Source organism: Solea solea, chromosome 3 (genome assembly GCF_958295425.1).
Source record: "Solea solea chromosome 3, fSolSol10.1, whole genome shotgun sequence".
NCBI classification, from domain to species: Eukaryota; Metazoa; Chordata; class Actinopteri; order Pleuronectiformes; family Soleidae; genus Solea; species Solea solea.
Window position 1 is genome coordinate 12922882 of NC_081136.1, and position 24223 is coordinate 12947104.

The window sequence follows — 24223 nt, forward strand, 5'->3', positions numbered from 1 at the left end:
GAAGTGTGATTTATTTAAAAAATAATCTAGGGAACTGTGAGGTGTCACAACTTACACATAGCAAGTTTAATTCACTTTAAGTGACTACAAATATTTTTGAAGTTAGTAGAAGCATAATTATGAAACTGAAAATGATTATGTTATATCAATATAATTGTGTGTCGTCTCGCAGCCCAACTACAGTACCTCCGTGGCCCACCAGGAGTCCACAGCCCAGACTTTGGCAAACTGATTCATCAAAACTGTTGATTGATTTTGTTGTTGCAGTAATAGTTGCCAGTGTTATATTTCCTAGTTGTTTTAGCTGTTGCCAATGCTTGATGATGATAAGGTTACCTACCATTTCAAAAAGTGGGAATTTAAAATACCAAATGCACTCAAAGGTGCTAATTGCAATCTAATTAAAATGATTAAGAGTAGCATTAAATATTTTTAGCTGCACCATTTCAATTAGCATCTGTGTGTGTGTGTGACAGAAAGAGAGAGAGAGAGAGAGAGAACCACTGTGTGAATGCATCGTCCTGTGTTGTTATGCTGTTTAGGTAATTTGTTTTCAAATGTGTGATAGAATAGATTCTAATCTCAGCGAGACTTCTTGATTAAATAACCAAAATGAAAATGGATCTCAAACACTGTTATTATAAATGAAGACTGCAAGATATAACAGAATGAAAGGCGGTGTTTATCAAAGGTCCATTAGCTGCAGCATATACAATAAAATCAACAACAACACAATGTCTAACACAACTCTGTAGCCTACAAATGCAATATATCATGCGTATTGAATTCAAATTCTGAGCGGGGTAAACAAAGAACATCTCTGCAAAAGTTTGGAAGACCATAATGCCTCATAAGTAGTCTTATGAATCAGTGTATATTTAACGTATATACAGTATACATCAGCACCTCTGTGTCGTGAACTGAAATCATTTTTTTTCAGTTTTCATGCTCAACTTCGAAAAACGAACCATGTGCCTTCAAGTCAATGATAACTTTGCTCTTCATAACAGAAAGGATTTAAAATAACATCATTAACTAAAATGTAGTTAAAATTTGTTTCCCCTTTACTTATTTTCATTAAATCAAGATTAATGCAGATTATGTAATTGGTCTTAATTCAATGGACCTCTAGCGGATGTCGATTTATAGCCAATTTATTTAATTCAATGAATCGTCTCCAATAGATAATTTTACAACCTATCGGCATCAGCGGACCGTGGCTCCTATTGGGCACAATGGCTGTGCTGCCTTTCCCCCCAATCATGTGGAAACACAGGTTACCACTCTGAATTGAGGCTCCATAGCCATCTTTGCTACTGGTTAGTAGCCACCTAGCAAAAATGATATATATCTCAATGGCTATATTTGCCAATTTGAAAGCCACTTTTGCTGTAAATATGTGTATACGTCATTTTTGGTGATGACAAATAACGAAAACTACAGTTTTGGTCACTCGCTCTCCATGAAATGGCAGTCTTCGCCAAAAATAATGTAAGCGCATAAGAGCTAGTGTGGATAACGCAGGGTCCACAGAGTGTTGAGCTTTGAGACGTATTCAAACACCCTCAGGAATTTCATCACTATTGCTGCTGCTGCTGCTGCTGCCACCTTTTGGTAGTTTTGAGATCTATTAAATTATTTCCTTACGTTTAATAGTCTTTATCTTTTTAACATTGTCAGGAAAATTGTTATTGCAAAAAAATTGTCTTGGAATACAATCCAATTTGTTGGGAATATATGATTAATTCATTCATTGGCCATGGGCTTTTTCTTCAAACTAACGTTATTCCATTGGCCTTTAAACATCAACTAAGTCAGCTGCCATGAAGGCTTGAAAATCCAAACCAAACCCTTCTTCAGAACATGGAAATTATAAGTGAGTTATTGGTTATATGTCATGCAGAACCCTGAGAGGAAGGTTTCTGGTTTCCAAGGAGGCAGAGCCAATCAGGGGACGTACGGGACATGCAGGGCTACTGGAGTACTGTCCAGCCTTTGGGTCGTTACATAGCAACACGTGTTATCTGGCCCTCAATCGAACACACGGAATGTGTCTGCCAGTAGCAGCATCAGGAATACACGGAGTCTGACTTTAATCAGTAAACCGCAGGTAGTCAAGTGTAGCACAGAGACACACAATGCACACATGAACACACTCACAACTGTCCCACCACTCAGGTTGAGGGAATGTAAATAAGGCAGTGGGCTTGATGCTGCGGATCTCTTGCTCGCTGTGTGAGCCTTGTTACAACAGTCCCTCTGGGCCCCTAAAGCTGGACTCCGTTAAGATGGGACCGTGATGTCTGTGGGGGTGGCAGTTGAGATGTCTGGCCTGTGCTGATTGGCTCAGTCCCCAGTGGAGGGAGGTGACATGACAGAGTGCTCAATTAGCCATCTGGTCGCCCACGGCAACGGTCACCAAAGCGGTGCCCGACGAGCAGCGGACAGTGGGGTAATCAGAGACACTCACTCATACACGCACGCACACACACACGCATATAGAAAGGGACTGAGAGTGGATTTTTACAGGAGGATAGAATAACTATAGATTAAAGCAGGGGTGGGCAATTATTTTCCCCCAGGGGCCACATGACAAACAGAAAATATTGTTGAGGGCTGGACCAGTGGGTTACACTAAATTCTGCTCAATATTAATTTAATCTCATAAAAAGCAGTAAATCGTGTTGGTACACAAACTAAATTATTGGCGAGGCAGTCTTTATTTAATTATTACAAAAAAAAGAATAAATGTCTAATGTCACATTCTGTAACGCTGCACTTCACAGAAGACTGAGGAAAGTAAGTAAGGCAGGCAGGGGGTTAAACAGGGTATAATTATCTTGTGTTTTTACGGTATTTTCTTTCACTATTTTACTGTACTTTACCATGTGATGTACGTTTTTTTACTATTGTACCTGTATGTTTGCTCTGTATTGTCTTCTTTCTGTACTGTTGTGGGTGTAGCGTGTCTGTGTATCTCAGGGACTGCAGATGGAAATTAGCTTTGGGAGCTATAATCTGGTACAAAGCATATTTTCCTCTGTGATTAGTGCTGCTGCACATGGTCCAAGTTCAATAAACTAAACTAAACGCAAGTGAAAATATGGAACTACTATACTACTGTAGTGTGGTCTATTATAGTGAGTACAGTAGACCACGCTACTCTCACTAGTATAATGTGGTCTACTGTAGTGAGTATTGTCAGACATTTATGAACGCACGTACATGAAATGTTTTTTAGCGTGATTGTTTGATATAAGCTGCACGCGCTGTGTCTGGAAAGACGGGCAGACCAATCAGCTGCTGGTCTGTGTGTGTGTGTGTGTGGGTGTGAGAGAGGGAGCTGCGGGGCAGGGAGACGAATGAACGGAACGCTCCGTCAGTGGGGATTCTGTAGCCACACATTGATCAATGTAAGGAAACTTTGGAAATACACCAGTGTGACCACTCCACTCCAGGGATGGCCAAAGGGCTGGATGTGGCCCAGGGGCGGTATAATGTCCAGGTCTGGAACAAAGTATTTGAAAGGTGATAGCTGATTTATCAGCCCAATTCCCCAAGAAAACTAAATAAAGCTTGTCCCACACTAGAGGATTTTCAAATCTGACTTGAGAGACTACAGACACAAAACTTTGTAACAGATGTGCAATGTTTTAATCTTGAGAAAGCAACAGACTAGACGATCCAGTCAAGACGCAGGACCACACATGATTTCAGGAAGGAGATTCCATGGATTTGGGACCTCACACAAATTCGCATGATTTAAATGCAAGAAAACTGTGGATTAAGTCATGGCTGAGAAGATGGAATCAAATTGGTTTGTACAAGTTACGATTTTACAACAAAAGTACGCAACATCTGTTTCCCGGTCGGCTCGTGTTTAATAGTTACGATGTGAAGACTCTGATGCATCATCTGATGACGTAAGGATCGCATCTGTTAACCCCTCACCCGACAGGAATCAAATTAGCCTAAAATCGGAAGGCACCCATAAACTGGCAGAAGAGCCAGATCAGGACTAAAATCTGGCAAATTATCTTGTAGTGTTGCAGGCATTAGAAATGAAAAAAAGAGATATTTTTCAATGGAGGACGCAAATATGCTTAATTAATTGTCCTCCTGAACCGATAATCACGACACCAAAGCACCTGCAAAGCAGTGTGTGAAAGTATTTCTGGCTCTACATAACAGATGCAGGGCTGCCAAGTTTTACAAAAATCTTGGAGCGAGATTTGGTGAGGGCGACCGAAATCTTGCCCCACATGCAGCCACACAAGACGGCGGCGGGGGGGTTGTGGGAACACTGTACTTCATTCGAGTATACATGTACCTGTATCCTGGTGGATTTTGGGGTGGCCTGATGGAGATGTGCAATACCTAAACTAATTCAGATTCATAGCCTACATCCTGACTTGCAGGGCCTTCACAAATAAACCTGAGCTGAGCATTCAGCTTAGATCAGCTTAGAGCATTGTAGATGACTGCCTATGTGCCTATAGTGTACTTTATAGACCTGTGTTTCAAGTTCATGGTTGAATATGTTTTGATTAGTAATAAAAACATTCTTGACTCACACGAACTGCCGCAGTATAATAATTTAGCATGAAAAAAGCTTGGACGTAAGACAAGCGCATCCATTCTGCAACCAGTGTATTTATCCAGCAACAAGAAATACTTCTTCCTGATTGGCTGATAGGTGGCTAATTCAAGACAGCTGTATGAATGATCTACGCAGAGCAAACTGCCTTCGCATCATCGATTCATAGATTACTAAATTATGTGCAGTGAATTATATAACTTATCAGCGTGAGAAATGACGTGAGTGGCGTGTGAACCTATTGAAATTTGTGTGCATTGGTGCAGTGCAGTGAGCAGCGGAGTAAGCGGCGCATATGGCGTTAGCTGAGACGTCGCAAACTAGCGTCCTCAAGTCTGTCACACTAAGCAGAGATTGGTAGAAGGCTAGATCACTGAAAAAAAACTCAATGTTGCTCAGCTCCTGTGCAATGACTCAAGAATAACCATTGCACCCCTTTGTAAAATGTTCCATTTCAAGCCAGTTAATCAGCTAAAACGATTGACTGGTCAGCCTCTAACAGAACGACAGCTGCCCACACAAGGGCAAACAGGCAAGGCAAAGCAAAGACATCATCTACAGGTGAGGCCAGAAGTCTAAAAACTTCTACCCATTAAATCACACAATCAGTACAGCAATGAAACCAATTTATTTACTGGCATGTGTAACCAGAGGGCACAAAGACATCGCAGCCACTTTCTATCCCATAACACTCCAAACTAGTTCTTCAAAATGAAAGCCTTTCACAAATAAAGACTCGCCACCAGGGTAAAAAAAAAAAAAAAAACTTTAATTCTCACCGTCTCTCAGCAGCTGCATGTGACCCGTTGAACTTTCTCAGCACGGTGTGTTGCTTTAAAAAAATATATATATAAACAACCTCAATTTGCACTGAAAAGAAGCGAAAGAGCCTTGCAATGTGCAAACAACAAGGTGGAATGGAAGTGCATGAAGAAACGGGTCCTCTGATTTACTGTTTTTGTATATATGTGTGTGTGTGTGTGTGTGTGTGTGTGTGTGTGTGTGTGTGTGTGTGTGGTCTTCGTGTTTTTATTATCCACACAGAAAAGCGTGGTGGATAAATTTTTAATGCGCCGCAAGACTCAGAGATCCAAGGCGTCAGGAACGCCGACAATAAAACTTTGCTGCCTCCAAATCTATGGTGTGTCATCGAAGAAGAAGTGAAATGATGTCAACAGTACGAGGTATTGCTTGTTTAGCTTGTTTTTTTTTTTTTTTTTAAAGCACAATGCCCCCGGGTGGAGCAAAGAGCTGCCATAAAATGCAATTTACATGTTTGTATCGCTGTGTTTACAGTTAAGGCATTAGCGAATACTTTCTCCCAGAGATTTATAGTGGAATAGCTGGCACGGATTGAGCCTTTCGCTTCAAGACATACAAGTGTTTCAGGGCACAAATCAAATCTGCAACTCCGAAAGCCACTAATTGTGCAGGTTTTATGACTAAGGCTTATGAATATTACCGAGTTTCTGTTCCTGGTAAAGTATGAGAGCGCAGGGAAACGGTGGCGCCGCTTTTTGCAAAGACGGATCGCTGAAGATTAAAATGATGCACACAGTAATATAACTCACATGGCCTCTGTATCGTGTATCTCATCCTGAGTTTGTAGGGAACAACAAGCCTTAGTATATTATTTTTTTTGTTTTATTTAAACCAAAACTTGAATGGTTAATGAGTGTAACGTATGGAAAAAATAAAAGAGGAAGCTAAAATTATACAAGAGGCCACCGCAGCAGAAGCCTTTGACTATAAGGGATAGAGCCATCATTGCAGCTGCCCATGGGGTTTACCAAAGTGCAAAAAAACACCACCTCGCAGAGCAGACACTGGCTTTTTCTTTTTTTTTTTATGGAATCTAGGATCGGGATATGCAAATGAACATGCTCCTGCGGTATCCCAGGGTGCTTTGGGGCGAGCAGGTGTGGGCGGTGAGAACAAGGCCCGTCGAGGCCCGTGTACACGCACTCGCATACATACGCGGGGAAGTAGGAGCTAATGAAGTGGCAACGCTCTGGCATGTTTGGATGTCCAAACACTCAAGGTACAAATGAGGCTGCTGTGGAGGGAAGGGACGGCGGAGAAGCTCGGCGAGAGGCAGGCTTGACAGCTTTGTGTTTATTCACTATATCCAAGGAAAGAAGAAGGTTTTTTACCTATTTTTATTTGTAGCCCACAGCCCGGGAGCACGAGTCTCACTGTGAAATGACGCAGCGCCGGTTAAAAACTACGCCAATTTTCGACCGAAGTCGTCAGGGGGGAGCGCTGTTCCGGTGTTCCGTTGCTGGGGCTTCATCCAGCCTCCCACTGGGGGGACGGCGATGTTGGTAAAGTTTGTTGTCATTTTATCCACGGTAGTGTCTGGCTCTTGCAGCCCCACGCAGTGGGAGGGTGGGTGCAGCGTGTTAGTGGATGTGCAAATCATAAGGCAAACAAAAGAGGAAAAGAACAAACAAACACGCCACTCGTACGCACAGTTGTCCTGATGTTACCTCGAATGTGTGCAACCTTTTCTTTCTTGCCGGAACTTCTGCAGTTACCCAAAGCTAAGGTCTTTTTTTTAATTTTTAATTTTTTTTTAATTAACAACCTCTATACTGTTTGCTTCACTGTATCTCCTCTCTGTAAACACCAAGCGATGCAGCGGGAACAGTGCAATGCGGGTATTGAATTGTTCCCGGTTGTTGCCAGACAAAACATTGTGCTCAACAACTGGAAAAAAGTTCACTTTCTGTTTAATTCGGAGTGTTCACGAGTTTCCCTCTGCAAACTAGGTGGGCCACGCGCACAAATAATAAAAAAAAAGTAATGCAGACGCATCTTTCCACGGCGTCGTGTGACGTGACCATCAGAGGGAAAATGTCAAATCGTTGCGGAGACTTAATCTTCCTCATCTGTTTCATCAGTTGTAGTTTTGTATGTGTGTTTTATATTATTATGCAAGCAGCTTTATCAACGCTGATAAAAACAAAACGGTCTACTCTCCCTCTTATTCAGAACTACTAAGGCAGCTGAATGATTTGGAAACATCAAATTCCATTTTTAAATGACACAGTGGAAATATTAATCGCTGTATTCTAACGCTAATGTTTCCTAACACATGTTTAATTTGCGGTCGTGTAGAGAATACAATAAACTGCAGCCTTGTTTTCTTGAAATGTTTCAAACAGTGATTCAAACTTTAAAAATGTTCAAGCCCTACAAAGTAACCTGTGGAAAAATTCTTAAAAGATTGATCATGTTTTTTTTAACTTTACCGAATCATGGTAATTACTGTTGTGTAGGGAATGATCAGACAGACCTCACCTATGTGCCACACTTGTCTCATTTTGACATTATGAGGAAATAACAATATGTTTTTGCAGCAGAAGCAAAAACGTTTTTTTATCCTGGCAAAACGTGGTGTCACCACAGTTTCTTGTACAAACCCAATTATATTTTTAATGTCAATACCGTTAACAGGTAATTTTACTCCGTTACCTACTCTGTTGCAGACTCTGCTGTGATATTGTATTCAAGATGACTTTTAGTGATTTCTGTTTTTGATGAGGCAAATGGTTTTTCTGAAAACAGGCTCTGTTCAGCAATATTTATACTTTTAAGACGGGGACGTGCGATACAGTTTGGATTTACAGGCAATACTCGTTGCTCGTCGTGCCAACTTATCGTTGCTTCTTTTGGGCTTTTCCTGAAATATATCAAAAAACAAACAAACAAAACAATAAAAAAAAAAAATGTCTGCAAACTTTATGTTAACACTATAAGTTCATAACACTGATACCGCGTTAGATGCTTGAGAGGAACCCCGGGGTTACACTCAATGCACACGACAGCGTTTAAAATGATGCATTTCTACAATATCCACACATACAGTAGTTACGGTGAAGAATAAACAACGGGTGTGTTAAATAAACTATAGGGAAAGCAGTTTGTGGTTAGTGTTAGGTAAAGATAAGTATTGAATGTTGATATGACGCGTTACTCATGTGCGGCCGAGTCGTCCACTGTGGATGTCATGTCTCTGTTGCTTCAGGATATGAAGAAAAGTCTGTGTTTCAGTCATAATCTGATCTCTAGTCTTTTATTTAACGTGAAAACGCCTGGTTTTAAGAAGCTGCTGCTGCTGCTTCCTCCTTCCTTTCTGCTTTACAGCACATCCCTCACTTGCAAACACTGACTGTCGTCCCGAAGGCAAGATCTCCGTTACATTTTAAATCTGTCTTGCGTCTCACAGTAAACCCTCTGACCTAGTAGGTCCGTCTCCCCTGCAGTCACTAGCCAGTTTATTTGGGCATCCATCACCGCTGGAGGAGTCTGATAAAGAGGCTGTTTGTTAATAAAGACATAATGAGAGTATGGAGATGCTACACGTCGCCACATGCATGGAGGTGTGTATGTGTCCGTCCGCCTGTGTGTGCGTGTGTGTGTCTGCCCTGTCGCACACCCTCAAGTAATGACCATCACCATGGCAACCAGGTGACCCTTGTCAGCAATTAGGAGTCCCTAACAGACTCGGTGCCGGTGAGTGAGCACAGATGTGCTGCATACATTATGTAAAACACGGTCCCAGAGAAAGTCTCCCCCGGCCCAGGCACCAGCCAGCCAGCGGGCACTTGCTCCTTTAATATAATACATTCTTAACATCAGCAGTGTGTGTGTGTGTGAACGTACACAAATAAAACACATCAAACCAGGAGGAAGACACACAACAAAACACATCTATGCCGTGTCTGCGTTGCCAGGGGAACATGGGTGGTGGGAAATGCAAAGGTGAGTCAAAAGGAAAGTAAGACATTTTAACTAAGAACTTGCTGCTTTTTGAATGTGTATGTGTGTTTTTCTGACTCAATTTCTTATTCATGGCAGTGGCAAAAAAAAAAAAAAAACAGCCTCCCCCCTGTGTTTTTCAGAAATGTGGCGGCACAGCGGTAGTGTGAGCTTTAAACACGATTGGCTTGTTAAAGTACACGGACAATGGGCTGAATGGACGCAGCGCTGTTGGGCATGCGAGTCCAAATAGTACACCTGGTTTAAAGGGCTTTAAAGGTTTTAAAAGCGTCTCGTCTGTGTGTGTTTGTTTAGATCTAACCACAGGTTGCATCACTTTTATGTTCTGTTGTTTTGTTTGTTGTTGTTGTTTTTTTTTTTTTTTTAAATAAAAATGTATGTATGGTAATAATGGGAAAAAAAAAAAAAACCTGCTCATGTCCCTAAACCAGGGACCATTAGAGTTTGTCAGGCATCTTTCGAAGAATGTATTAAATTATGAAACTATTGTGTCGCTCTAACCTTTCTATTTGTTAATTAATTAATCATTGCAGCCCTAGTTTCAACTCTTTAGCTACTGGTTTGCTCACAATAGATCTTAACTGGGTCCATGACACTTTGTTGTTATGTGCATTTTTAATAAAAAAAAAAAAAAAAAAACACTAAATGGAAACATATATTTAAAGAAATCTTGAAATATAACTGAGGGAGGTGGAAAAGTTGGTGAATCGATAAAAAACTAAATGCAAACGAGTGCCGTGGAAACAGATTTTGTGAATAAATGATGGCATTGAGAAATCTTAGAAAAAAAACAGCAGAAATGGCTTTTGTGTGGACGGATGAGGAAGCCATCGTTTCACAATATAGTGCCAGAGCCCAATATTCTGACGACAAGATGGAAGCAGCAAATAAATGTGACAATAAAAGTCACCGTTTAGCCCCAAGTACTGCTTATTACTGTGAACTCATCTTGTCTGATAAAGCTAGAGCGCATATATTTTTGGTGATTGCTGTTGTTGATGTGATTCTGTTTTTTTGTGGGCTCTGTCAAGCAACACTATCAGTCCTGACACACATAAATGCACACTTTCTTTGACCTAACTTCAACACGCAGTCATGTAATCTACATCTTGATGAGCATTCACTTTAATAAGGCACTTTTGTCATCGCACGTCAAGCATCATTTCAGCTATAATGACCCATGATAACGTCCTTCTTCAGGGCTGAAAGTGACAACAAAGTGGCAAAAATGGGCTTCCATGTGTCAGGATAATACACAGACATGTTTTAAAAAATGGGAAAGTATGTGCGGGGCAACAACAAGACAGTTTTGACAGTCGACGCTGCTTACCAGATAGTTTGTTCTGGTGCAGGAGCTCCATCTGTAGCTTCTGTCCGGCGCGTTGAGCTAAGAGGTAGGGGGTGGAGCAGGTGGGATCTCCAGTGGCGCACATAACATCTGCCCCACTGAATAGCAGCATCATGGTCTGCAGCACATCAGGCGACACCACCGCTGCGCACAGGGCCTGTGCACACATAAAGACAGCATACGAGAGCACATGAAGACTTCCTCTCCTCTATTGTGTCTTTTCTTGGCTGACGATGAGCCATTTATTGAATTCTTCACTAGCGCATGAGAGGGATACGTCTGCATTTGTCTGTGATTGTAGTTTGTTTTTTACATTCGATTGTTCCATTTATCTAATATACAGCACTTATTTAAAGCAGCTTTCTGTAGTAGAACATTAACAACATTAACATTAAAAAAGTAAGACAATGTTAAAGATTCACATTCAAAGGACAAAGAGTCTATAAAGTGGCGTCAGCAATCATATAAAGTTTAGAAATTGAGTTCCGCACGCCGATCTCAAAAGAGAAGTAACAATAAGATCAAGCTTTAGTACTCCCTGTGGGAAAAATAAAAGATCTAATCCGTGTGAAAAAAAAAAAAAAAAATGGGAAAACGGCAAATAAGAATGGGACAAATGGGCCATATTAAATATAATGATCCTAACAAGTTTGCAGAAGAGAAATGTAGAAATAACGACGTATGAAACGAGTAAAATAACAGCGGCAGGAAACAGTGAGGGGGAAGGAAAACAATAGTTAAAAGGCTTCATGAAAACAAACGGAGGACTTCACCCTAATGAGAAACACTCAAAGTAAAACCCATTTACTAAATGATCGCGCACACAGTCGCTTTGCCAACTTAAACAGCCCAAGTTATTTTTGTTAAGTGATGTGAAATATACAGTTACACACTATAGGACCTGACATGGCATGACATACAAAATGTTCAGAGCAATGTCGTGGAGGGAAGAGAGACCGATTTAAAGAGAACGATCAACTTCAAGGCTGCAGAAACGCTTCAACTTTTTTTTTTTTTGTCCCCCACGGACTGTGAAATGGCCTCATCTTTCAAACTCCAAGATATTTCCTGAGACTTCAGAAAGCACTTAGAATGAGGGCGAGAGGAAACATTAAAAAACACGGTTTTTACAAGCGGAGTCGGGCACTGCGCGATGAAATGTGCGACCTGTCAAACAGTCAAAATCAACTGCTCACTACACAACTATTTGAGATTGTGCCAGACTTACTCTAGCGCCTAGTTGCCGCTGTCAGGCACCTTTGCACTGACTATAATGGCATAAACCTTTGCTAGTGTACATGGCGTTCAACAATGCAGCATGTGTTTTTATTGCGTCATTCCACCTGTTTCACAGAGAGGGAAGATAAAAGAGTCAAAGGAAAGACCATTTTCTCCCTTACTCCAGTCAATTGACGTGACATTGTGCACGGTGACCCGCATCAAAGTGGATCGACAGAGGAGTCGAGTGGCGAATAGTGGAATTTCAGCCGAGTCAACTCGTCCTTTTCGTAGGACTTCAAACCGAGTCGGCGCGCTGCATCGATCTGCTGCAAACAAGCGAGATCCGTCAGCGAGGCCGCACACACACACACACACACACACAGGGCCAAGAACACACACACGCACTCACACAAAGCACCTGTCAATGTAACCTGGCCACCCACACGGAGGCCCTGCATGGAGATACGGATATCACAGTGCATATGTGTGCCTCTATTTCTATGTATGAGTATATTTTCTGCAATAAAAAGTAAGTTCATCCTCATGACGAGTAAACGATCTCAAAGTGGAAGGTCACCATGTGCCATTCACTCTATTGGCGACATCCATACCACACTGTTTTTGTTCAAAAACACATTCATTCTGCTCCGGACACACCTATCATTCAACATTATTGTAGCGTTTTAGAGACTGGTTGGTAACTTCTACTTCTGCCCTTTTTTCTGGGCATCCCCCAAACTGGAAGAGCACTGGACTAGCTCTACATGGGTAGGTGGGGTAAAGTAATACCAGAGCTTAAAGTCCCAGAGTGATTAAAGTCCCGTCCAAATGTCAGTAATCATCACCGGACGACGTAGGTAAAGATTCTGACGACTTTTACCAAGGGGAAAAACTAGCCCTAGGTAATATTAATCTCCTCTTTGCGTCGTACAAACACGACAACAGAAGGTGATGGCGGTGCTTAAATCGAGTGCCACTCGGTATCCGGGAAGCTGGCGGAGGCGTCTTAGTGGTGCGGTGGGTCTAGGGGCGGCGGGCTCTTGTCGGTGCTCAACTTATTTCTTATCATGTGCGAACCGGCAATTAATATTAGAGATGTCGTGTGGTAGAATTAAATTACTCGACATCTCCATTCAAAACTAACACCGTCCAAATCAGGCCTATGACCGCAACCTGACTCTCAGCTCAACGTTTCAGTTTCCTCTCAAATTTCTGTTGCCAAGCCAACACCTGCAGAGAAGAAACTGAACTTCCTGGTGCACCGAGGAAGATGAGTTTTTCGGCGTGGACGCAGATTTACCAGCTCATTTTTTAAAGGCGACATAGAATGCTTGTATCACACATATATGTTAGTGATGGAGGTCTACTTACATATATTAACTTGTTTTCACGGTAAAAAACCTCCTAATCGCTGCAAACGAGCCGATCAAAATATCTCCTCACTGACGCTCTCATCAGCCGCGCTGTTTCAGACCAAAACCACACCCCCAGAACGTGGACTGTGTTGTGACTGGCCAGCCAACGAGAGCTTTCCTACTGTCCTGTGATTGGCCAGGTACCTGGAAGTGACGTAATAGATAGGCCAGCTCTCAGATACACAGCTCCCCCTCTGGCACGGTGGATGCTCTGCATCTCAGCAGCTACAACGAGAGTAGTTCTTCTTCTTCTGCAGTTGAATGTACGCAACCGGATGTGCCCGGACTAGGAGGAGTGGTGAGGATTTCTGATGACGACATCAAACTACGGAAGTGCCGATCCGCTTCGCAGAGCCCAGGAAAACAATACAACACTATTTTCTCAGCAGTGGCTGAACTGTTGTTCTGAAACTTTAGGGTTTCATAAACGAGGTAATGACGCAGATACACACACACACAAACGCAGCGTTAATTGGAGCTTCCGGTCTATGTGGCCTTTAAATGAAAACATAGCCGCATGCTTTGTCTTTCTCCCTCTAACACAAGCGACGGGGGTCAGATTACGGCAAAATAGTCCCTTGCAACTTGGCCTTATTCCGTATCGTCTCTGGAAATGACCTTCCGTGTCATAGCAATTACCTCAGCCGCTAGAGGGTTTATGTGCGAGAGTGTGTGTGTGTGTGAGCGTGTGTAATGATATAAGGGGGTCCTTTGACACCCCTCTTCTCTCTAGGTCATGTGGCCTGCGGAGACTCTGTGGAGGTCACTGGGATATGAGCTTCTAATGGGGAACATGGGACCAAGTAACAGGGAAAGCGGGGAACGGAGAGAGGGCATGAAATGAAGAAAGCAGATGCCCGAAACAAAACAGCTTAACGGAAAAAGGTGGACACGTTTGAAATAATGCAAGGAGAAGTGCTGACACAATCAAGCTTATACCACCTCAACACCTTTTTAGTTAGTTATATCTCACTATTTGAAGTGACACTTTAAAGAGTGATTTACTGCGTGTAGAGTAGGTTTCATGACCCCGGAGCCAATAGAAAGTGTTAAAACACCAATTGCCATCATTTCAGATTGCATGAATGTCAACGAGCGGATTGCAAGTGTTATTGTCTGTGTTCAAGAGAAGACTCCCAAAGGAGAAAGGTTTTATATAGAATTCTTTCTTTATTCATATTCATACTTGCGTTACCGTAAGTAAATGTGACACAAAAGTGGAAGAACATGTCCACTGAGATTAGCCTCAGTGTCCTTGTTTCCTATATTTTTTTTATTTTTTTCATAGGTTGCTTGTGATTTATTACTTTATGCTAACATTTGCCGAGCCGCTCCAATCAGTATTTATTATCTATTTTAGCGAACACACATGAGTTGAGTCACGGCGTGTTCACAGCCTCCATGACACACTGATCCCTATCAAATCTGCTGAGCCCATTAATAAAGCCAGTCTAGACAGCAGGAAAGCAAACACAACTGCCCAGTAATTCTCCTTCTAGCTTCCTTTCACACACACACACACACTTTGCAATCTTGTGAACTAACTAAGCTTATTTCTGGGGTGATTGTGAGAACCTGGGAATCCAAATCCACCGTTCATCAAGTCCACAGGGGGCTTGAAGCGGGCTTTTTGACTTCACAGGATGACACGAAGGTTTCATACAATAACGATGGGTCCAAACATCGATTTGGTGATATATCGTCGTCCTTCCTTGTGTTATGATGTAGTTGATGCACCAGGGCAAATATCGATACTTTAATTAATAAATGAAGACACTCGTTAGGAGTTAGGAGACCCATCCACGTTCAATAGACAGACTTTATGCACTTTGTTCGTGAATAAATAGAGATATCCGACGTTTTGTTTCCTTCAGTTAGACAGACATCGTGACGCGTCGCTCTATGATTGTCTTGCAATGTATTGATCGCCACCGAATCGCTGTGTCGTGATATTAATGGTATCGCGGACCATGTGTCGCGCATCGTACTGCGAGATACCCTGTGATGATGTTCAACCTTAATTATACGATAAGTAGATTTACCTTTGTCCATTCATACAGCACATTTAAATCATGTTAGAGAATATCATCATGCTGTAGAGACATTGTGGCGCAAAAAGGCTAAGTATAAGTTTGTGTTTGCCTCATATTGCCACATAGATGGATTCTGTTATTTCACTACATTGATTCCCTGTTAGTTACTTGTATACTGGGCTTTGTTGAACTACAACTGTAGGTCGAACTTACTGTGCATAGAAATGCACTGATAGAGCAGGGATTCAATATTTATAGAATGTTAAATTTGAATTTGGCAGCTCATGTATATGGAATATTTTAATTCTCGTTCTGACCCTGTAGCAGATCTGCACATAATCACACGCTAGTTGGTGCTGTATGAATGGCATTTAAAAATATTAATCAAAAGCTTCAATATTAGCAACAGGGTCAGAGATTTCCATTAATCTCCTTTGGAAACACACAAGCTCTTTAAGTCTGCAAGGTCTCCAGGCCACGAGTCCTGCGGGTGGACATTTGGATTCAGTCACGCTGTCCATCTGTCAGTCACACTTTCACTCCCTCATCTCCCGGCAAAAAAAAAAAAAAAACACACTATAATAGCTAACTCACATGTCTCGAGTGGAGCAGCGCACACGTTCACATGCATGTACACACACACCTCACACTCTGACAATCACACACACACAAAAGCCAGAAAAGCCGCAATAAAACCAACCCAAGCGTTTCTGTTTTGACCCTAATCCACTTTTCCACACAGCCAGCTAGTATATCTCTCCCTTATACGTCCCCCTCCCCGTTCCCTCTTTTTCTCTACATCTCCATTCCTCTCTTTCAACTCAGGAAAACAATACAAGGGAGGGCTGATCTGCGTAAATGCTGACACAGGAGGAAACTGGTGGTGCTTTTAAGACCCTCTTTTTTTTTGGAGGCTTTTTTTTTTTTCCTTTGCCGCAGCAATAAACCCTAAACCACAACCTGGCAGACGGCCTAAGCTCCAACTTGCTTATACTAGAGATCAATAAGACGCCACTTTTGGCATCTCTGGACTTATCGTCCAGTTTTACCTGCAGTCAGAAGGTCAGAGAAACAAGAGCTATTTCAGGTTCAGTGGATTCAGCTCACAGACCGTGACATGTGCCATGCTTCTTGGAGGTCCAGACGAGGATATCAGTGCCCACGAGAGAAAGTCACTGAATAGAAAAACATGCTATTTCTTATTGATGTTTCCCTTGCGTACGCTATGTTGCGAGCATAACATGGCACGACCAAATCCTGCTGTGTCAAGAAACGGTGGCCCGACTGACAATGTTATTGTACGTTATTGTATGAATAAAAGCAAACCATGCAGATAAATGTGAAATGCAAGAAAACATATCTTAAAAATGTTACGTGTTAGCAATTTTAAAAGTACAACGATTTTGATAACAGCATTGATAAAATGTAAATAAGTATATTCCCATCCTTCTCCAGTGAATAGTTGTGCATCTATTACCGGAAGGTAGCAGAAGTATTGAAATTTTACGAGGTTCATTGAATAAACCTCTGAGCTTAACATGCTGAGCATTCTGCATTACTCACACTAGCTCTCATGTGCTGGATCCTGTTATGTCATACATACTTTAAAAGGTCAAAGAGCGAAAATTATGTAGTATTCACACTGCAAATGTGGCCCGTAGCTACTGTGATGTAAACATTTGTGACAATCATGTTCCTAGCCAGTAGTAATCATTGCTGTCGGGCCTCCATGTGCAAGCCTCTCCACATGACGCCACTATAGGGTCCACTGATACTGTTAGGCTGTAAAATGTCTTATCAGAAACAATTAATCATCGAAAATGATTAGTTGGTCGACCTCTGCAGAACACCTCAAAATTAAATTTATACAGCATCTGTTTCATTCTTTCTGTCTTTATGAAAATTGCACCTGGTTGAGCTGTTCCAGGTCATTAAAGCCCTCCAGGGCCTTCCGGTACTTCCTCTCCCTGTATTTCCTGCGAATGAAAGTGGCACGCTGCTCCAGTGAGGCTCCGCCATATAGCTCCTCCTCCATAGGAAGATTAGCTGCCCAGAACGTGTTAGCGTTCTTGTTGCCCACCTCCAGGAACAGCTGTCGGATGTAAAAACACAACATCCCAGGTTTATAATTAATATACAGTATGTCAAGCTGCATTGTCTCTTTAATTGAAAAGTGCACTTTATGTTAGTGTCGTGAATTTATACACCTTTGTGACATGGTGAAAATTATGACGTTTTTTGCACGAACCTCCACTAGCTCATTGCTCCAAATACTGCTGTCCAACTTCAGGCTCCGCACTTTGGAAATACTTGGGCCGAGCGAGCGGTGCTGTCCTGGCACACAGAAAGACAGCCATCAGATTGACTGATTGCACGGATACACAAACACGCATGCACATGCAAATTATTACAACCAATCAATACAATCTGTGAGTTCATGAAACCTCTGCTAATTAGATTAAATAAAAAAAAAATAAATAAATGCTGTTAGGCTTTCTGTTGCAAAAAACTTTACATGAAGTCTCCTCCCTGTGCACAAACACATCTAGCGTCAGTGATGGAATAAATTATAAACAGGCAGTAACAAGATGGAGAAACAGAGCATGACTGCAAGCTCATTCTCTCACTCACAGCAGACATATTTGGTCCCCTCAGCACTCCTAATTGGAAATGAAAGCACAGAACGAGGGCCATTAATTGCTAATGAATCATGAGTAATTCATTGTGTTTGCTGGTCGGCCTGTTTATTTGGGTGAACAAGATACTTCTGGGGTTGCTTATGGCCAAAGACAGAGCATACATGCATAATACATTAAGCAGGAACACGCCGTATGAGTGAGGGTGAATTATTGTCCTGTGTGTAATGGCGGGTAATTTTAGATTTAGAATGAACTCATTACGGTTTCTCTATGCTCAAGCGGAGCAGCTGCGAATGAAAATGCAGGGCCCTGAGCTGTGACAGGGCATCCCAAAACAAATCTAGAGGGCATAGACACCAGAAAAATCGGAATTATTTGAGACCCAAGACATTAAAAAAGAATATTTCACTGGGATGTACAAGTCGATGACTGGGTGTTGTACTTACGTGATAAACACTGGTGTTTAAGAACGTCAATACAAAGCACAAAAGTAGGTAGGTCAAGTATATTTTGCTTTCTTTGTTCAATTGTATGCTCTTTTTTTGCCATTTTAAACATGACACCACAAGACTTATTTCTCCTTAATTAGATTTTGACTCTGATAAACCATGCCTTATCTTGTGATCTTATAATCAGACTTGATGTGATCAGATTAATGAATTAAATGAAGGAATAGAGGCAGTCCCAGTTTTCTTGTCACTGCAGTTTTTTCAGCTGCTACTTTTTCTAATTTAGTACATCTAGATTTTATTTCTTTTAAAAATTGACATGTTTTACATTTCAAACGCTGAATATGCAAACAATTATAATCCCATTTTTAACTGCTAAACAATTTAAGAGTGGTGTGGCATCTACAGTGTGTTGATGAAAAGCAACGGACTAAGTATTGAACCCTGTGGGACACCATATGGAATATGACAGGCTTTTGAAACAAGCTCACTCTGATCAGCCTTGTTTATCAAGTGCATCACACATAACACTGATAAAGGTGATAATGGTATGAGCACAAACATTAACTGGCACCGTTAAACATAAGCAATGTCATGTACAACTTCATTTAGAAAGCACTTTGTATCTGGTTTGTTGAAAAAATATTATCAGTATTATATTAATACTCCAGATTATATGCCTCATCAAATGTAGTCTTTTTCTGATAAAGGATTGAGGGGACTATAGTTTGACAATTGATGCAAAAATAAATCTGGGGTTATATGTATATGTTCATAAATACTGTGACTACAAATACAAAAAGGTTCACTACCTAAAGGGTACTTAAAAAACGTGGATAGACAGTAGCCACTATTCTTTAAATATGGTTTCTCCAACCCCAAAGGTCACATTGTAAAGACCGAAATAATCACTGCCTTTATGGCCATAGTTTGATAAATAAGAGCCTTGTGAGCCTTCTCCTGAGCAGGAGTGAACATCTTTCACTCAGAGTGAGTGCCTGCTGCAGTGCTGCAGCCAAGCTTCAACCACTGAGCCACACAGCACCACAGGACGATTTTCACTTGTGTAAGGGTAATGAAGCTTAAAAAAAAAAAAAGAAAAAAGTGTGCACCTTCTGGCACTCTGTGCACATGGTGCCATATAAATAGCCTGTTGTAAATGTCTATCATTCTTGTAAAACCAAAACAACACACACAAAAGGGTATCCCCATCACAGTGGCTTTTCACATAAAAAAAACTAAGGATTTAGTCTACTGTCTGAAACCCTAGTGACCCAAGCAACAGATCAGGGAGCGTATTTCCAGCTCTTAAAGCTAAATGACAAGTCACAAGAAAAGAAGTAGAGCCATAAGCGCTGCATTTCTGTGTTACCATGGCAACCGTTGACACTCCCCAGTGGCCTTATCTAGATATTACACCTTGGTTTGAAGTAGTTTATTGCAATTACACATGTGAAGGTGTCCTCCAGTATTTGAAGCAATGTCTTCCCATCGGGTAGTTACAATGGATGAAGAGAGTTTCAGCAGTTCTCTGGGACTTTCTGTGGGTATTTTTTGGTTTTCCCCCCCGCAGGTTTTGTTTGGAATTTCTCTCCAACAGCAGAAGTTTTCAGTAAAAGGCAAATGTCAAACTCTTTATTTGTTCTTCAGCAAACTGCTCGGCACAAAAGTGGAGTATATATATATATATATATATATATATATATATATATATAAATATATATATAACAACTAGCAACAGAACATACAGTAGAGGGAAAATTATTGATGTGTAACCCAGGAATTGGTGGAGACCAAAACAGGGCATTAAAAATATGGAACAAGGACCTTTCTGCATGGAGTTTGCATGTTCTCTCCTCTGTGGGTTTTCTCCGGGTTCTCCGGGTTCCTCCTAATATGGGGATGAGGTATATTGGTCTCTCTAATGTGAGAGTGAATGGTTGTTTGTCTCTATGTGTGGCCCTGCGATGGACTGGCGAACTGTCCAGGGTGTACCCCACTTATCGCCCTGTGTCAGCCGAGATTGTCACAGCCCGTGACCCTCCTGTGGAGGATAAAGCGGTAGAAAAATGGAAGGATGGTAGTCTTCTAGTTTCCCCACTGAAGCCAACCCAGAAGTGGTAATACGCTGAATGGCCACAAGGGGTTGCTAAATAAAGACCATTTGAATGGAAGTCGATGGGAAACTTGATTTTTTAAAGTCAATTAACATCCCCATGATAAATGAATGATATCAATAACTAGAATCAGTTCTTCTCTAACAGAGCATGACGTTTTGTCCTATTTAGAAGGAAATAGACAATAAAGTACAGCCCACATGAGTGGATGCCAGTGTGATTGACAGCTGGCTATGTCCAATAGGAGCCTGGTTGCAGGTGAAGCAGCTGAACTACCAGTTGCAACTCTCTCCATGCCAGCTAAATCTCTTAAAAAAGCTCTTGTTTTAGCACTCGATCGTTGTTTTATTTAAGTCCTATGTTCACACTTTGTTGCATTATTACCTGTTGGCTATAATATTAAACATTAAATGGAAGAAAAACCCCTGTTTTTATATTATCTAGGCTTTGATGCAATTCGTCTGTTCGTCTGATGTTAAAATAAAACACTTCTATATTAAGAAAACTGACTTTCAACCCGTCACGACTTCATAAAGAGAGAATATTACCATTTAAACTTGCTCTTAAACAGAAAGTGGGGCTGCAGGACTATTAAAATTCATTCCATCTTGGCAAGAAAAGAGGAAAGCCTGGGATCAGTTTTACCATTAGCCATCTCATTACTTCTTCCCTCTTCCTCTTGTTCAGCATTTCTCTTTATTGTCCATGACATGAGAGTGCTAATTAAAAGCGTTAGCACTCATTGGTATTCCAAATGGACCACCACCTAGTTTAAGGGGAGCACAGTGTGAGGACAGCTTCCTCATTGCAGATATTCACCCCGTCTCTCTCGCAAGCACGTCGGGAAAATGTAATATTAAAACACCCCTGCAAATGGAATCATTTAAGGGTGTTTGAAAAGGGATGTCGGATATATGATGCGTACCAATTACATGGGCTTTTTGCAGAGGTGAGGTGAAGGACGGTATTAAAAGTTATGACAAATCTCGAGCTTGGAGAGGATCTGAGGGAGGAGGGAGTGTAGAGTAGCATGCAAGAGTACAAAAAAAAAAGAAGACACCCCCGAACATTCTCCACATCGAGCACGGCTGCCATGTCTCTTTAATCATGTTTGGCGGGTCAAATAGCAGTTTGGGATTCCCCAAGTTCCCAACCGTGGCTTAATCTTTGTTGTCATTTCATCTGTGACATCCAGCACAGCCAAACAGATTAGAGAGTCCAGAGGCCAGACACCAGCTCCCATAAGTAGCTTATCACCTGAGATCTTATAGAAGAAGAGCCTCTGGGTCAGAGCACACACACCCAGGCAAACAGCACAGCACACCACACATACAGATTAACTGACATGCTTTTTAGCAGGATTTTAAGTCGCGTTCATAAAGTTTAATCAGCGTCGCCTTTTGTTTTATGACCCTTTATAGCCAACATGAATTTCTGTTCAATGAGATCTGAGCCGGTCAACTGAAGAATAACGTTCCCTTTCCAGATACAGACCTGCAATTCTTCTGTATCTGTCTTCGATGTACACATGTATATTATTACCTTCTTAATAACTGTACTGGCACATTTTAATTTCAATAATCTGACAATTATTACACATGATGCACTTTTGTTCTGCGGACGCTTCATAAAACGCTTTGGTGACGCATTTCATGTATTTAATATTTAGTTTATACATTCGTGAGTGCAGATACAAAATGCAGCTTGTGTTGTTCAATTAATTATTTAAGTCATCCTTAAATTTATTAATTAATAAATAATAATAAATTAATTTTATATTGCATTATATTGCGGGAGTAGCGATAATTGTGCAAAAGTCACGAAATAGACAGTTTTTCTGCGGACTTTGACATATTTCTAAAGTACTTTTTGCTTAGGTGCGTTAAATTTTTTTAATCAGATTGTTTATAGCTTGTGCTAACAAAAAAATGGATATGACACTCTATATTGCACATTCTTATACCCTCTCTATATATGTTTTAACATAGTAATGGAAAAAAAAGTAGCCTATAAGCTCTGTGTTCTAAGGGTTTGTGTGTTGTTACTATTAAAATGTTATATTTTATCAGATGAAATTGGCAAAGACAGGAAACATTTGTTACACGGATATGAAGGCTGAAGTTTGAAGTGAGAAGGAGATGATTAACAGCTGAGGTTAAATGCCACTGCAAAACAGAAAAAAACAAAACGCATGTGAACATGACATTTTGAAGCTGAAAGTAAGAATCTTTTCTTCCTGTAATTAGCAGCAAATCATAGCTTTTATAAACGAATGACAACTTCTTTTCCCTTCTGGTGTTTATCAAAAACTCTAAAATCCTTTTCTGTTGTCTTATGACGACTTGGGGTCTCCGCTGCTGTAAGAGTGTGAGTGTTTTTTTTTTTTCCAGTGTGTAGCTTACTGTGTGTGTCGTTTATGTCTGCATCACTGCAAATACCGACCAAGGTTGCTCTGCTTTTTCTGTCTCTGTGTTTGGTTTGTGATAACGTCATTTAGCAATTGTGCTTATTCCAGCACATTTGAATTGATGCTTTCTGCTGATTTGTTGACACTAACCCAGCATACTGTATATTGTGTGATATGTAACAGTGTTTGTTTGTCCCTTACCTGCACATTTCTTGCAGATGACCACCCCCAGATTGACTGATGCCCACTCCGGCTGCGGTGCGCGACAGTCGGCACAGCTCCTGTTGGCCTCGTCGAACCAAATCTTCTCCGCCACTTCATAGTCGGAGAGTGTCTCGGCGATCGATTCTTGGATTGCTTCAATCCACTCCTCCTTCTCCCATTCTGACTCGGCTGTGAAGCTGCAACAATCGATTTTTTTTATTTATTTATTTTTTTTTTTTTACCCCCCACCACCCCAAACACATGTCTCACTGTTATTGATTTGATTTGAGAGAGCAAATTAAACAGCATAGTAGCTTGACAGGGTTATGGGTATGTGCAGTGTTTGGAGAAGTTTTGGGGTCATTGCAATAGATCTGGTGGAAGTGATAGGGGGAGGGACAACGGGGCAGTTAGAGCAATCTGTCTCACCTTACACCACTAAAGTCTTTTTTTTCCCCCAGGATATTATTTCTATATTAGAATCAGCAGAGTTGAGAAATGGTGATGGAAAAAAGATTAGAGGCATAACCCATTTACAGTTCGGACATGCGTCAAAAAATAAGGGGTAAAAACAACGTTTAACGACCTGTATTCAGAGCAGCGTCACTTTGAAAGAGAAAGGAGGAAAGATTTGGATGTAACTTTAAACAAGGATGTTTACTGGTGTGTAATTGGTCTGCACTGACGCATTATAATATATGAAAAGCCGCTACAGGACATGACCTTTTTCAAACTGAGTAGTTTTCCTTTCCACAAAGCAAAGGCCATTAAGTGCAGAGTTTTGTGAAGCAGAACCTGAAAGCCCAGATTTAAACCCAAATCTGTTACCTTTCTGTCTGTTTTTATGAGGCCCTACAGAGATATAGAGAAATGACTGCGTGGATATTATTCTCTAATTAGTTCCTGCAGAAAGCACGCCATTTACGTATGAAAGGGTTTTTAAAACATCCGGATCAGTAAAAGCGTATGCTGAGAGCTCAAGTGAACTCAGGCATCAGATGAGAAAAC

General features: G+C 41.2%; 1 protein-coding gene across 5 annotated transcripts in view; it reads right to left on the bottom strand.

Annotated features, from left to right (window-relative positions):
- The window catches only part of arap2 (ArfGAP with RhoGAP domain, ankyrin repeat and PH domain 2), a 126606-nt gene that overhangs the window by 50637 nt on the left and 51746 nt on the right, over positions 1–24223 (bottom strand). For all 5 annotated transcript variants that reach the window (XM_058625725.1, XM_058625728.1, XM_058625726.1 and 2 more), the window contains 4 exons: positions 23213–23412; positions 17648–17733; positions 17309–17491; positions 10713–10887 (listed from right to left, as the gene is read on the bottom strand). In XM_058625725.1, the coding sequence (XP_058481708.1) occupies positions 10713–10887; positions 17309–17491; positions 17648–17733; positions 23213–23412 (644 nt within the window). The remainder of the gene's footprint in view (positions 1–10712; positions 10888–17308; positions 17492–17647; positions 17734–23212; positions 23413–24223) is intronic.